At 42.9% G+C, this 14,253-nt stretch overlaps 1 protein-coding gene across 2 annotated transcripts in view; it reads left to right on the top strand.

Annotated features, from left to right (window-relative positions):
• LOC138998893 (F-box/WD repeat-containing protein 12-like) overlaps window positions 1–14,253 on the top strand; it is a 30,295-nt gene that overhangs the window by 7,349 nt on the left and 8,693 nt on the right. For both annotated transcript variants that reach the window (XM_070400940.1, XM_070400941.1), the window contains exons 3-5: window positions 7,542–7,705; window positions 8,104–8,222; window positions 10,148–10,357. In XM_070400940.1, the coding sequence (XP_070257041.1) occupies window positions 7,542–7,705; window positions 8,104–8,222; window positions 10,148–10,357 (493 nt within the window). The remainder of the gene's footprint in view (window positions 1–7,541; window positions 7,706–8,103; window positions 8,223–10,147; window positions 10,358–14,253) is intronic.

Below are 14,253 nucleotides of genomic sequence, written 5' to 3'. Positions count from 1 at the left end.
AGAGACTTATAATAGTCTGGGAAGTGTTTATTCAAGAAAAAAATGGCATAATCTCAGTAAGAACAGCAAGCTTTCACTTACCCTATTCCCACAGCTCCCTCCAGCTCTGTTAATCTTGAATATCAGTAGTTCCTAATCACAGTGAAACCAGGAGCCTGGCACTCACTGAGGGGGAGAATGGAGTAGAGCCTCACTATTTTACCTCAATCTGGTGTTTCTTAGAAGACCTCGTAGGCTCTCTTTACTTTGCCTGACTTGAAGTTCACCCACTTGAAAAGCCTTTACCTTGGTGTATTTGTCAAAAACAGTTATAGACAGTTGGTTACCTTTGTGGCTGTCAGAGCTGATGTATGACAGTTAGAAATAACAGGCTAACCAAAAACCTTAAAACAAAAAGCTAGGAATGTGATATCCTTGGGGGTTTTGGAAAGCTCAGGCATATTCCTAGAAATCTAGGTCTTGTGCACAAGCAGGACTTTGCGCTAACTCAGGAGAGACCTAACTAAGGCTCTCGGCTCGCACCTCTGGCTGACCTTGAGATTCTTTGAAGGAATGAAGGATAAGGCAGAGCAGTCAGTTGCCCGGCTGTGTGCTGAATGTATGCCTGGACATACACACAGAGCCTTTGGCAATGATTGGGAGACTTAGTGGTTCTAGACCAGGGGTGGGGAACCTTTTTTTCTGCTAAGGGCCATTTGGATATTTATAACATCATCCTTGGGCCATACAGAATTATCAATTTAAAAATTAGCATGCTATATTTAGTCAAACATTTAACTCACCCTGAATGCCTTGGCAGGGCCATGCCAAATGACTTCATAGGCCTTATACAACCCTCGGGCCAGACATTCCCCACCCCTGTTCTAGACGTTTAGAAAATCTCTGTTCAATCATTAGTGAGCAGTAATTTAACTGAGCAGGGACTTAAGTGACCAGATGTAACAAAGAATATAGACTTTGCAGAATCAGTTAAGAAACATCACTAAACAATAATAACAAACAGCATAAACAACACACCTGGGGGAAGGGGCATCGGATTTATAGAGTTCCACAATATGTCATTTAAAATCTTCAGTTTTCAAGCAAAGTTACAAGTCATGCAAAGAAATAAAGTATGGCTAACATGCATTAACAAAGCACACAAGAGAAACTGTCCCCAAGGAAACCTAGACATTGGACCCAGTAGACAAAGACTATAAATCAGCTAATTTAAGTACAGTTGACTCGGCTTTTTATTTTTTCCAATATTCAATCCTTATTGTTGAAAGTATTACATATAACCCTTTTTATCCCCCATTGACCCCTTCTAGCCTGCCCTCCCCCGCCCCCCCCCCCCCCCACCACAGGCCTTCACCACCCTATTGGGTTATGCATATATGCATACAAATTCTTTGGTGGTTCTCTGCCCACCCACCCTCCCCCACCTTCCCTCTGGGATTCCACAGTCTGTCCTATGCTTCAATGTCTCTGGATCTATTTTTTCATCAGTTTATTTTGTTCATTATAATCCATATATGAGTGAGATCATGTGGTACTTGTCTTTCTCTGACTGGCTTATTTCACTTAGCATAATGCTCTCCAGGTCCCTCCAAGGTGTCTCAAAGGGTAAGATATCCTTCTTTTTTATTGCTGCATAGTATTCCATGGTGTTAATATACTACAGCTTTTTTATCTACTCATCTACAGATGGGCACTTGGACTGCTCCCAGATCTTAGCTATGGTAAATTGCACTGCTAGGAACATAGGGGTGCATACATTCTTTCTGATTGGTGTTTCTGGTTTCTTAGGATATATTCCTAGAAGTGGGATCACTGGATCAAGTGGCATTTCCATTTTTAATTTTTTGAGGAAACTCCATACTGTTCTCCACAGTGGCTGCACCACCTGCATTCCTACCAGCAGTGTGTTAGGGTTCCCTTTTTTTCACATCCCGCCAGCACTTGTCATTTGTTTTGTTGATGGCAGCCATTCTGACAGGTGTGAGGTGCTACCTCATTGTCGTTTTAATTTGCATCTCTCTGATGATCAGTGATTTTGAGGGTTTTTTCACATGTCTCTTGGCTATCTGTATGTCTTCTTTGGAGAAGTGTCTGTTTAGGTTCTTCGCCCGTTTTAAAATTGGATTGTTTGTCTTCCTTTTGTTGAATTGTATGAGTTCCTTATATATTTTGGATATTAACCCTTTATCAGATATATCATTGCCAAATATGTTCTCCTCTACATAGGGCTCCCTTTTTATATTGTTGATGGTTTCTTTTGCTGTGCAGAAGCTTTTTATTTTGATGCAGTCCCATTTGTTTATTTTCTCCTTAGTTTCCTTTGTCTTAGGAGATGTATCAGTAAACATACTGCTACGAGAGATGTCTGAGATTTTTTTAAATTTTATTTTTTTTTCTTTATTGATTAAGGTATTACATAGGTGTCCTTATACCCCCATTGCCGCCCCCTCCCCCAGCTCATGCCCTCACCCCCCTAGTGTCTGTGTCCATTGGTTATGCTTATATGCGTGCATACGAGTCCTTTGGTTGATCTCTTCCCCTTCCCCCTACCCTCTCCTGCCTTCCCTCTGAGGTTTGATGGTCTGGTCGATTCTACTCTGTCTCTGGATCTGTTTTTATTCATTAGTTTATATTGTTCATTATATTCCACAAGTGAGAGAGATCATGTGATATTTATCTTTCTCTGACTGACTTATTTTGCGTAGCATAATGTATTCCAGGTCCATTCATGCTGTTGCAAATGGTAAGAGTTCCTTCCTTCTTACAGCAGTGTAGTATTCCATTGTGTAGATGTACCACAGTTTTCTAATCCACTCATCTGCTGATGGGTACTTAGGCTGTTTCCAAATCTTAGCTATTGTAAATTGTGCTGCTATGAACATAGGGGTGCATATATCCTTTTTGATTGGTGTTTCGAGTTTCTTGGGATATATTCCTAGAAGTGGGATCACTGGGTCAAATGGGAGTTCCATTTTTAGTGTTTTTGAGAAAGAGATGTCTGAGATTTTGCTGCCTATGGTTTCTTCTAGTATTTTTATGGTTTCATGTCTTACATTTAAGTCTTTTATCCATGTTGAGTTTATTCTTGTGTATGGTGTAAGTTAGTGGCCTAGTTTCATTTTCTTACATGTATCTATCCACTTTTCCCAACACCATTTATTGAAGGGACTGTCTTGACTCCATTGTATGTTCTCGCCTCCTTTGTCAAATATTAATTGAGTGTAATAGCTTGGGTCAATTTCTGGGATCTTCATTCTGTTCCATTGATATATATGCCCGTTCTTGTGCCAGTACCAGGCTGTTTTGATTACAGTGGCTTTGTAGTATAACTTGATATCTGGTATTTTGATCCCTCCAACTTTGTTCTTCTTTCTTAAGATTGCTTCAGTAGTTTGGGGTCTTTTTTGGTACCATATAAATTTTTGGAGTGTTTGTTCTAGTATTCCATGGTATAAATGTAACAGATCCCAGCCTCTTGTTGGATCGATCCCTTTATTATTATGTAGTGACCTTTGTTGTTTCTTGTGATGGCCTTCATTTTGAAGTCTTTTTGTGAGATATAAGTTTTGCTACGCCAGCTTTTTTTTTCTACTTGCATGGAAATCTTTTTTTCCATCCTTTCACTTTGATCCTATGTGAGACTGTTGTTCTGAGGTGCATTTCCTGTAGACAGCATATATTTGGGTCATATTTATGTATCCATTCAGCTACCCCTGTCTCTTGATGGAAGTATTTACTCCATTTACTTTTTTATTGTTGTTGATCCTCACCTGAGGACATCTTTCCATTAGTTTTTAGGGAGAGTGGAAGAGAGAGGGGAAGATAGAAACATTGATGTGAGAGAAACACATCAATTGGTTGCCTCCTGCATGAACCTGTAACCAAGTATGTGCCCTTGACCGGAATCGAACCCGGGACTCTGGTTCGCAGGCCAACATTCTATCCACTGAGCCGAACCGGCTAGGGCTACTCATTTACTTTTAAGGTTATTATTGATAGATACTTATTTATTGCTATTTTCATTCATTATGCCTATGTTTCTCTCTCCCTCTCTCTATTTTTCTTCTTCTTATAGCAATTTCTCTAGCATTCTTATAATGTTGGCTTGGTGGAGATAAATTCCTGTAGCTTTTTTTTTTTTTGTCTCAGGAAATTTCATTATCTATTTTGAATTATAGCCTTGCTGGATATAGTAATCTTGGTTTCAGATCCTTGCTTTTCATTACCTTGAATACTTCAAGCCATTCCCTTCTGGCCCGTAGAGTTTCAGAAACCAGCTGACAGCCTTATGGGAGCGACTCTGTAGGTAAATTGCTTTTCTCGTGTTGCCTTCAAGATTCTCTCCTTGTCTTAAATTTTTGGCATTTTAATTATGATGTGTCTGGGTGTGGGCCTGTTTGGGTTCTTCTTGGTTGGGACTCTGTGTGCCTCCTGAACTTGTGTGACTTTCCTTCTCAAGGTTAGGGAAGTTTTCTGCCATTATTTCTTCAAACACATTCTCTATCCCTTGCTCACTTTCTTCTCTTCCTGGCATACCTATTATGTGAATATTGTTACATTTTATGTTGTTCCACAGCCTCTTAAACTGTCCTTTTTTAAAATTGTTTTTTCTCTTTGGTTCTCTGATTGAGTGATTTTTTTCTATCCTGTCTTCTAATTCTCTGATCCCATCCTTGGCTTCCTCTAACCTGCTGTGTATTCCTTCCACTGTGCTCTTTATTCATGCTATGTCATTCTTCATAGTTACCATATCTTTTCTCATGCTGTTGAGCATCTTTGCCATCACTATTCTGAACTCTATGTATGATACATTTCTTATCTCCATTTCATTTAGCACTTCTTCTGGAGAATTCTCTTGTTCTTTCATTTGGGGGTTATTTTTTGTCTTCCCATTTTGGCTGCCTATTTGAGTTTGTGACTATGCATTAGGTAGATATGCTATGCCTCCCTGTCTCTAGTCCAGAACAATGTCAAAAGCTGTTCTGACTAATTAGATCAGGCAAAGACTCAGAGCCTCCAGAGAACCACCTCTGCCTAAAGACTGATTGTATTTACTCATGCTATTGCCCACAGGTAGAATGAGAAGTTTTCCAACTGGTTGGGGCAATTGATTATGCCTGGATGCTAATTGTTATTCTTAGTCTCTTAATGGGCCTCAGAAACTCCACACAGTGAGGCAAAGAGTTTTCCAATAGGGTTGGACAACTGCCTTCACCCCAGGCAAAAATGCCTGGATAGCAAAGGTCTGCCTGAGAAAGATGTTCTCTTCAGCATGAGCGAGTGACTCAGCACAGGACACCGGCATGTCTGACTTACGAGCTCTAACCCCAGAATCCCCAACCCTGGCTTCTGCTCACACCACCCAGGAGACCTGTGGGACAACATCAAGTGTGCCCACAATGCAAAATAGGAGTTCAAGAATGATAGGAGAAAGGAAGAAGGAAGTATTTAAAGAAGTAATGGCTTAAAACTTCCCAAATTTGATGAACAATGTTAATTTACACATCTGAAAGCTCAATGAACTGCAAGTAGAATAAACTCAAAGAGTTTCATGTTGAGGCACATAATTAAACTTGAAAGCCAAAATCAGAGTGAAACTTGAAAGCATCAAGAGAGAACAATTCATCATGTATAAGGAACCCCCAATGAGATTAACAGTTGACTTCTCACAAAAAAACACAATAGAACCCAGAGGCAGTGAGATTACAAATTGAAAGAAAAAGATTGTCACCCAGAACTCTGCAACTAGCAAAATGAAGGAGAATATTAAGACATTCCCAGATTAACAAAAGCTCAGTGAGTTTGTTGCTTGTAAACTTGCCCTACAAGAAATACAAGGGAGTCTTTTAGGTTGAGGACATTAGACAGGAACTTGAATTCACGTGGAGAAATACAGAGCACTGTAAAATGACTACCTGGGCATATATAAAAGGCAGTGTAATTATTTTTTATAACTGTTTCTCCTATGTGAGGTAAAAGACAGTATAAACCAATAGCTATAAATCCCTTTTGGGTACATGATGTACGAAGATATAATTTATGTGATAATAACAGCATGAATGAGGGGGCAAGAAATGGAGCTATACCAGAGCAAAGTTTTTGAATTCTATTGAAATTAAGTAATTATTAAAACTAGATTGTCATAAGTTAGTTTTTCAACGTAAATAAAATGTGAATTTTGTTTGCCCTGGCCAGTGTCACTCAGTGATTAAAGCATTAGTCCAAGCACCAAAGGGTTGTGGGTTCGATTCCCAGTCAAGGGCACGTGCCTGGGTTGCAGGTTCGATCCCAGTCCTGGTTGGGATGCATGCGGGAAGCATCTAATTGATGTGTCTCTCTCACATCAGTGTTTTGTCTGTCTGTTTGTCCTCTCTCTCTTCCCCTCCCTCCCTTCCACTCTCTCTAAAAATCAATGGGAAAAGTATCCTCAGGTAAGGATTAACAAAAAGAAAAAAAAATAATTTTGTTTAAAGTAAAAAAAAAAGATAAATATTTTAATAGTAATCTCCAAAGCAACCATTATGAACTCAAAAAATTATGGTGTGAGAAACAACAGGGAATTAAAATAGGACACTGAAAAATACTGAATATAAAAGAAGACAGTGATAGAGTATGAGAAGGAAAATGCATAGAAATAAGCAAATGACATGTAAATACTGTCTTGATGGATTAAACACTCCAAAAAAAAGGCAGAGGTTGGCAAAAGGGATTAATACTTTATTCTGTCTATAATAGACACAGTTTAAATGCAGAGGCTCAGGTTGAAGATAAAAGAATGGAAACAGATATGCTATGCAAACAGTAACCAAAAGAGAGCTGGAATGGCCAGGCTAAGATCAGACAAAATAGACTTTAAGACAGAAAGTACAGGTTAATCCGTCAAGATCTAAAATTTATAAACAGCCCAACTGGCGTGGCTCAGCAGTTGAGCATCGACCCATGAACCAGGAGGTGACAGTTCAATTCCTAGTCAGGGCACATGCCCAGATTGTGGGCTCCATCTCCAGTGTGGGGTGTGCAGGAGGCAGCCAATCAATGATTCTCTCTCATCATTGATGTTTCTATCTCTCTCTCCCTCTCCCTCTCGGAAATCAATAAAAAATGAAATTTATAAACATGTATGCATCTACTAACAGCAACAAAATACACGAAGGGCTGACAGAATTGAAGGGAAAGATAGACAATTCAATAGTAAGAGTTAGATACTTCAAAATATGCAGAGCCTTGGAATGGTTATGGCTGCATAACCCTAGGTAAGTGTTTACTTCTCTCTGCCTGTCTGTCCTCGTGCAGAATGGCAATCAGAACCTACTTCACAGAGTTGTTCTGCAGATTGACTGGATACACACAAAGCACTACACCTCACATGGTACGCCCTCATCATTTCCCCCTTTGACAATAGAGGAAATGCGGTCTACACAGGCATAGTGAGGTGTTCAATCTGATAGATGGTGAAGCCGGGGATTAAAGCCTGGCCTGTTAGTGCCACGGTACCTTTTGATGACTGTTCCGCCCTGCCTGGGACTGTGGTCTGTTTTCAGGCAGTTGTGTCTGAGACGCTGGTCCTCCTGTAAAGACTCCCAGGTGACGCGGGGCACACAGACATGGAAACAGTACTACCTCTGCCGATCCGAGCTGGACTTCCGAGTGGAATCTGGGCGGCCAGAGAAGGACTTCGTTTGCAAAGCCCTGGCCGGGCACAAAGGTATGGTGTTGGGAGTGTGGTAGCTGCCTGCTTTCCCACCACTCACTCTCCCTGGTCCGGCCCCATGGCATTTTGTGTTTCAGCCAGTGCGTTGGAAAATGCCACTTGACGGGTACGTTCCATGCTGGGTTCAACATCGGTGTTAAGTCATTGACAGGCACTGTAACCCTGTGAGGAGGGCTCATTGCATCTATTTCATCGTTTTGGGGCTGGTAGGCTGTGTGCAGTCCTGGGCATGAAACCCAAGTTGTAAGTCTAAAGCCCTAGCCCTTTCTGTCCACTGCTGGCTGTTGTGCTGCAGAGACAGAAAGGGGAGTGATTGTCTCGCCTGCCCTTCCCAGGTTGTGCTCACACTCCAGGCAGGAGTGTCCATTTGAGGCAAGTCTGTTCTCTTTCAGGAGAGATAGCTAAGCTGGCCTACATCTCACCCAACGAGTACTGCTTTGACAGGCGGGAGAAGTCTGTGGTGTGCACTGCGTCCTCAGATGGCACTGTGCGTGCCTGGAATCTGCATGCGGTGAGTAGCCTGGAGGAGGCCCGGAGGAGTACCGAGTGTCTTCGGTGTCATTAGGCATCACAGGTGACCTGTGAGGTGAGGAGTGGGAGCCCCATTGTACAGATGAGAAATCTGAGCGGCAAGAGGCTCAGACGCCATGACAGGTCATGCTTGAAACTGGAGTCTGAGTGATCGCAAATGACCTGCTTCTAACTTCCTCTGCACAGGGCTGTTTGCACAGTGTGTGTGTGTGTGTGTAGCGGAGGGGGGGGGGGGGCACTGCCGTGCTCAGTGCTGTGACTTCCATGTGGAAGCTGATGCTGACCCCTGGGTGTTTGAGCCCAGGGAACTGCAGCTTTTAGTCACCCCCAATGCAAGCTTAGTGTTAAAACCTTGAAATGATTAGTATTTCACACGTTGCTGGTGCTCTTAGTTTAAAAGCTTTTCTATCCATTTTCTCATTTGATTCTCACAGCTGCTGAGCAGACTACTCGGTATTATTATCCTAATTTTATACACGTATAGACAGCCTGGGAGAGGGGGTGTCTCTGAGTCTGTGGTTCCCTGTAAATTCAGGGTTCTGCCCGGCCACACGTGGATGTAACCCGGCCTCTTATAATGGGTCCTTTCCTGGAAAACTGTAGGTTACTTCACGTTTCCAGAATCCCTAGACAGGCAACGGCACCCTGGTACCACATGGTGAGGTGGGTGCTTATCTCTCTGTGGCTCAGTTCTGCTGGAAGGGACAGGTTCCTTGTACTTGGAGAATTCTAGGGTTTGAGTTGTCTTTTTCTAGCATTGGAGTATCTGGTGCCACTAGCAGCTTTCAACTGCCCCCAGCCCCCACGCCTCTTTTCTGGGCCACATCGAGTGGAGTCAGGGTCCCCAGACCATCCCTGGTCAGCATCTTTCTGCCCTGTTCCGCTGGCCACTGCTTCCCATTCTGAAATAGGAAGGGGAGTTTAACTGCTCCTTCTCCAACTTCCTGCCACTAACCACTGGTAAACACCCTGTGTCCTCCGAAGCTCACCCTCAGTCCGTCCACAGGCCCAGTTCTGTCCCACTGATGGCATGTTAGCTGAGCAACAGAAATCAACTGTTGATTTGTTGGCCTGTGGGGAAGAAAGAAACTAGTGGAAGAATACTGAGATACCAGGTGTGGGAAAAGAGATAGAGACCATGATACAGAGATAACATAATAGAAAAAGGGTCAGAATAACCCCAAATTGGAAAGAAACCTTGTATGTGAGCTCTGGAGACTCAGGAATAGTGGCTAGTGGGTTGCTTCTCGGATGCCCTGTCTTAATGTACTGTGGGCCCTCTGGCACTTGGGCTCTTGACCTCTCCAATCCAGTTCTCAGAATCCTGGGAAGAGACCATGGAATCGACCCAGCTTGGGCCACTGGTTTTCCTCTGGGCATGGGCCTGGGCCAGGGCTGGCCTGTGGTGATACTGCTGGGTTCACTGTAGGGAAGTGGGTGTCCTGGCCAGGGCAGCTGCAGATATGCAACACAAGCCATTCATATCCACAAGCCCGATTAGCTTATCGGTGAAACTGACTACCCAGGAATGGGCGAGATGCTCCGTGTGGAGGCTCTGTGTGCAGCCATTCGTGGCCAGGTCCCAGCCGGGTGTGTAGTGTTGGATCCCCCTCCCGCCCAGCCTTCCTCAGCTGAGCTGTAGGTCACCACCGGAAGTGCAGCAGACATACCGGCCAGTCCACCAGGTGATGCCACCCAGTCCCCCCCAAAGTCTCTACACACCCACACTCAGCCACCTCCGTGGTATTCCCTGCCCTGCTGTTGGTTAGTCCTGTGAGGATGGGGATGGGGTCCTTTCACCTGCATGTCCCAGGGTGTGCTGGTTGAGGGATGAATGAAAACAATGTGTGTTTATGAAATAAACTGCTCTATATAAGTTCTTATATTAATTTTGTTGTTGCCCAGGGCATGGAGATCTGGTCGAGCCCTCTACAGCCTGATGCTCTGGTGAATTTGGTGACTTACCCTCAGCTGCAGCTGGTTGTCACCGTGGACGCACAGGGACTCATCAAAGTGTGGGAAGCAGAGAGCGGGCGGGAGTCAGCCTCCTTCTGCCTGCCTACACACTCGTCTGCATTGGAGGCCTCTGACCATCCAGAGGGCCCCTTCCTGCTGGTGAGTGACCCGGCTCTCAGGAGCCTCTGTGGGTGCTAGCCGTCTCCCAGCCAAGGGCACAAAAAAAGTTGGAGTGCAGGGCCACGGAGAGTTGGAGCTTTGGGTGGATTATCAGGTGTTGCAACCTGGCAGTAAGGCTGGGCTGAGAGTAAACAGTCTTTGCACCTGCTGCAGCTCAGCACTCCTATCACCTGGTCAGAGTAAATGAAAACCTTTCTGGAAAAGGATACCAGTATCCCAGGCCTCACATTATTTCTCTTTCAGACATAGCAGCCATCACACACTTAAAGCTAACTAGGGCATAAGAATAGTACCAACTAGCCTTGGCCAGGTGACTCATTTGGTTCGAGTGTCATCCCGTACACCAAAGGTGGTGGGTTCCATTCCTGGTCAGAGCACATACCTGGTTGTGAGTTTAGTCTCCAGTTGGGTCAAGTACAGGAGGCAAACTGATCAGTGTTTCTCTCTCTCTCTTTCTGTCTCTGTAATACCAATAAAAACATATCCTCGGGCAGGGATTTAAAAAAAAAGTATAGTACCAACTAGAACTGGCAGGATAAACAGCAGACAGTGTTGAGAGAGCCATAGGGGCTTCGGATAGTGTGGTTATTAGATACAGACAATAAGACACCAATGGTTGCTATGATCAGGGAAGCGAATTTCAGCAGAGAACTTAAAGCTATAAAAAATGACATAGACACAGACAACAGCATGGTGATTACCAGTGGGAGCGGGTTGTGGTGGGAGGTGGAATAGGAGAAAGGAGGGATAAATGGTGATGGAAGGAGACTTGACTTTGGGTAGTGAACACACAATATAATATACAGGTGATATATCATAGAATTTATCCCTGAAACCTATATAATTTTATTAACCAATATTACCCCAACAAATTCAATAAAAATTGTTTTAAAAGCTATAAAAATGATCTAATCTAATAAAAGACAAACATGCAAATTGACCATACCTTCACTATGCCTTAAGCCACACCCACCAGCCAATCAGAGCGACTATATGCAAATTAACCCAACCAAGATGGTGGCCGGCAGCCACGGAGCTGGAGCGAGCAGGAGGCTTGGTTGCTCCAGCGATGGAGGAAGCCAAGCTTCCTGCCTGCCGCGGCTGGCTCTGAGCTCCACTGAAGGCAACAAAGTTTCAATTATAGAAGATAAATAAACCCCAGACACCTGCTTTCAGCTGGCCGTGGCCACGGAGCTGGAGCGAGCAGGGGATGCTTGAGATGCTGACTTTTTAACCGGCTTCTTGGGAATATTGGGGCTGCCAGTTCTTTTGAGTAGCAAGACCATAAAGGATCTATGAAAAAACCTAGTATTTGAAATCCCGGGAGTAGGTGAGGCACCCCTTTTCTGTAGTCTTGATGCTGAAGGATAGCCTGGCTGGGCACCAGATCCCTGCTCACACTTCTCTTGAATTTTGTGAAAATATCATTTCACTGTTTATGTTTCTGTTGAAAGTCTACAGGTACCTGACTTCACTTGTCAGAAACTTGGATTTTTAAAACCAAAGGCCTTCAAGATATTTTTAAATATTTAAAGTCTAGTAGTTTCATTGTGACATGTCTGCAGTGATCATCCTGGGTCACCCTTTCAATACATAGATTCAGGGTTTTTTTATTTCTAGGAAGTTTCACTGTATATGAATTTTAATTATTAATCTGTTAATGAAATGTTAACAGATTAACGCTCTGTAGGAACTTCATTCATGTTTATTTGATCTTCTTGCCTATCTTCTCAGATACTTTCCGATTCAGTTTAGCTGTTCATTCTACTTTTGTGCTCCTACCTGTTTTCTTTCTCCTCTTCTAGTGCCCGTATTTGTTCAGAGAATGTTTTCTTTCTTAGGTTTATTATGCCCACTTTTTCCCTTAATCCTCACCCGAGGATATTTTTCCATTGATTTTTTAGAGAGAGTGGAAGGGAAGGGAAGAGACAGAAAGAAACAGCGATGTGAGAGAGACACATCAATTGGTAGCCTCCCACATGCACCCCGACTGGGGCCGGGTACCAAGCCTGCAACCGAAGTACAAGCCCTTGACTGGAATTGGTCCCGGGACCCTTCCGTCCACAGGCCAACGCTCCATCCACTGAGCCAAACTGACTAGGGCTATTATCTTCATTTGTGAAGTAACTTTTTCTTTCTTTTTTCCTAATGTTTTTACTGATTTTTTTTTTTTTTTAGAGAGAGAGGAAGGGAGAGAGAGAAACATTGATGTGAGAGAAAAACATCTATTTGTTGCTTCCCATATGCCACCCTGATCAGGAACCAAACGTGCAACCTGGGCATGTGCCCTCACCGGGAATCAAACTGGCGATCTTTTGGTGCGCAGGGCCACACGGCCAGGGCGAGAGAACTTTTTCATCAGTATCTTTCCTGAAGTAATTTCTCTTATTTAATATCTTTTTTTTTATCCGTTTCCATTCTGAGTGTTGAATTTCTGATTCCAGATGTCCCTTCATATGCTTGTATTGTGATATTTAACTCCTATCCATGTGGCTACAGATCTCTGATTCCTGGTTTTCCTTTGGTGGAATAGTTTTATCAGCTTAAATGTGTTGCTTCTCACTTTTTCTTTTCATGACCTTGTTTGTTGCTGTTTTCTATGCATTGTGAAGTGTTTGTGTTTTCTTGGCCAGTAAGAACAAGTGTTTTTCAGGAAAAGAAAGTCCAGATTGTGTTCCAGGTGCGAACGTCTGTGAAAATGTTTTTTTAAAACAGTAGGTGAAGGACAAGCCATTCAAGAAATGGAGCCCTTGACCATTAGGAGAGAGAAGCTAAGCTACTCCCATATCACTCCATCTGTGGCAATACCTTTAGAATAATTAAAACTAAATTTAAAGGCAGTCAGCCCTAGCTGGTTTGGCTCAGTGGATAGAGCATCGGCTTGTGGACTGAAGGGTCCCGGGTTTGATTCCGGTCAAGGGCACATGCCTGGGTTGTGGGATCAATCCCTGGGAAGGGGGCGTGGGGCAGCCTATCAATGATTCTCTCTCATCGTTGATGTTTCTATCTCTCTCTCCCTATTCCTTCCTCTCTGAAATCAATAAAAATATGTTTAAAAAATGTAAAAGGCAGTTATAAAATTATCCGAGGGATAACTAACTGGTTTTTAAAATCAATCTGGCATGTGCCTGGCCTTGCTAGGCAAGACAAAACCTGGAACTGAAAAAAATACACAGATTTACCTAAAAAATTAAAAACATCTGAACTATAGAGTATTATAAAATTAAGACATAAAAAATCAGGAGAAAACACTGTATCTTATTTAACAAAGCATTAATATCATATTTTTTGAAGCATAGAGATCTAGTAGAAAAATAGGTGAGGACATGAATAGTCAACTCATAGAAAAAAGTACAAGTGGCCAATAATGTGTAAAGGAGTGAAACCCAACTCATAACCAAGAAAGTGGCATCACAACAAGGCTTTTGACCTACTGGATGAGCAAACACATACAAAAATCGGTATTATAATAAGTGTGGTGAAAAATAAATATTTTTTATACATGGCAAGTAAGAATATAGATTGAACACTTTTAATGAAGCTTGCCCTTTTCCTGTTAGAAGTTTTAAATCTGATACTCTTTGGACCTAACCATTCCAGTTGTAGGGACCTCTCGGGGAAATATTGGCATTGCCGCACAAAGATCCTTCATGGCAATGGAATTTGTAAACAACCCAAATTTCCATCATAATGGGATGAAGTAAAAAGTCCTGGAAAAAAGTCCTCTGATGAGAAGAGATTTCCAAGGAGTATTTGGAAACAGAAAAGGCAGGGCAAGCTGCAGCTAGCATTTGAGCATGAGGATAGCAAGGGCTTCTGTGTGGAGGGAGGAGAGGGTTTGCTCTCATATTGTTTGTGTAAATTCATTATTTTTG

This window comes from Myotis yumanensis, unplaced genomic scaffold (assembly GCF_028538775.1).
Source record: "Myotis yumanensis isolate MYYU_CA2020_CCGP unplaced genomic scaffold, mMyoYum1.0.hap1 SCAF_21, whole genome shotgun sequence".
Taxonomy (NCBI): Eukaryota; Metazoa; Chordata; class Mammalia; order Chiroptera; family Vespertilionidae; genus Myotis; species Myotis yumanensis.
This window is presented reverse-complemented; position numbering and strand designations above follow the sequence as displayed.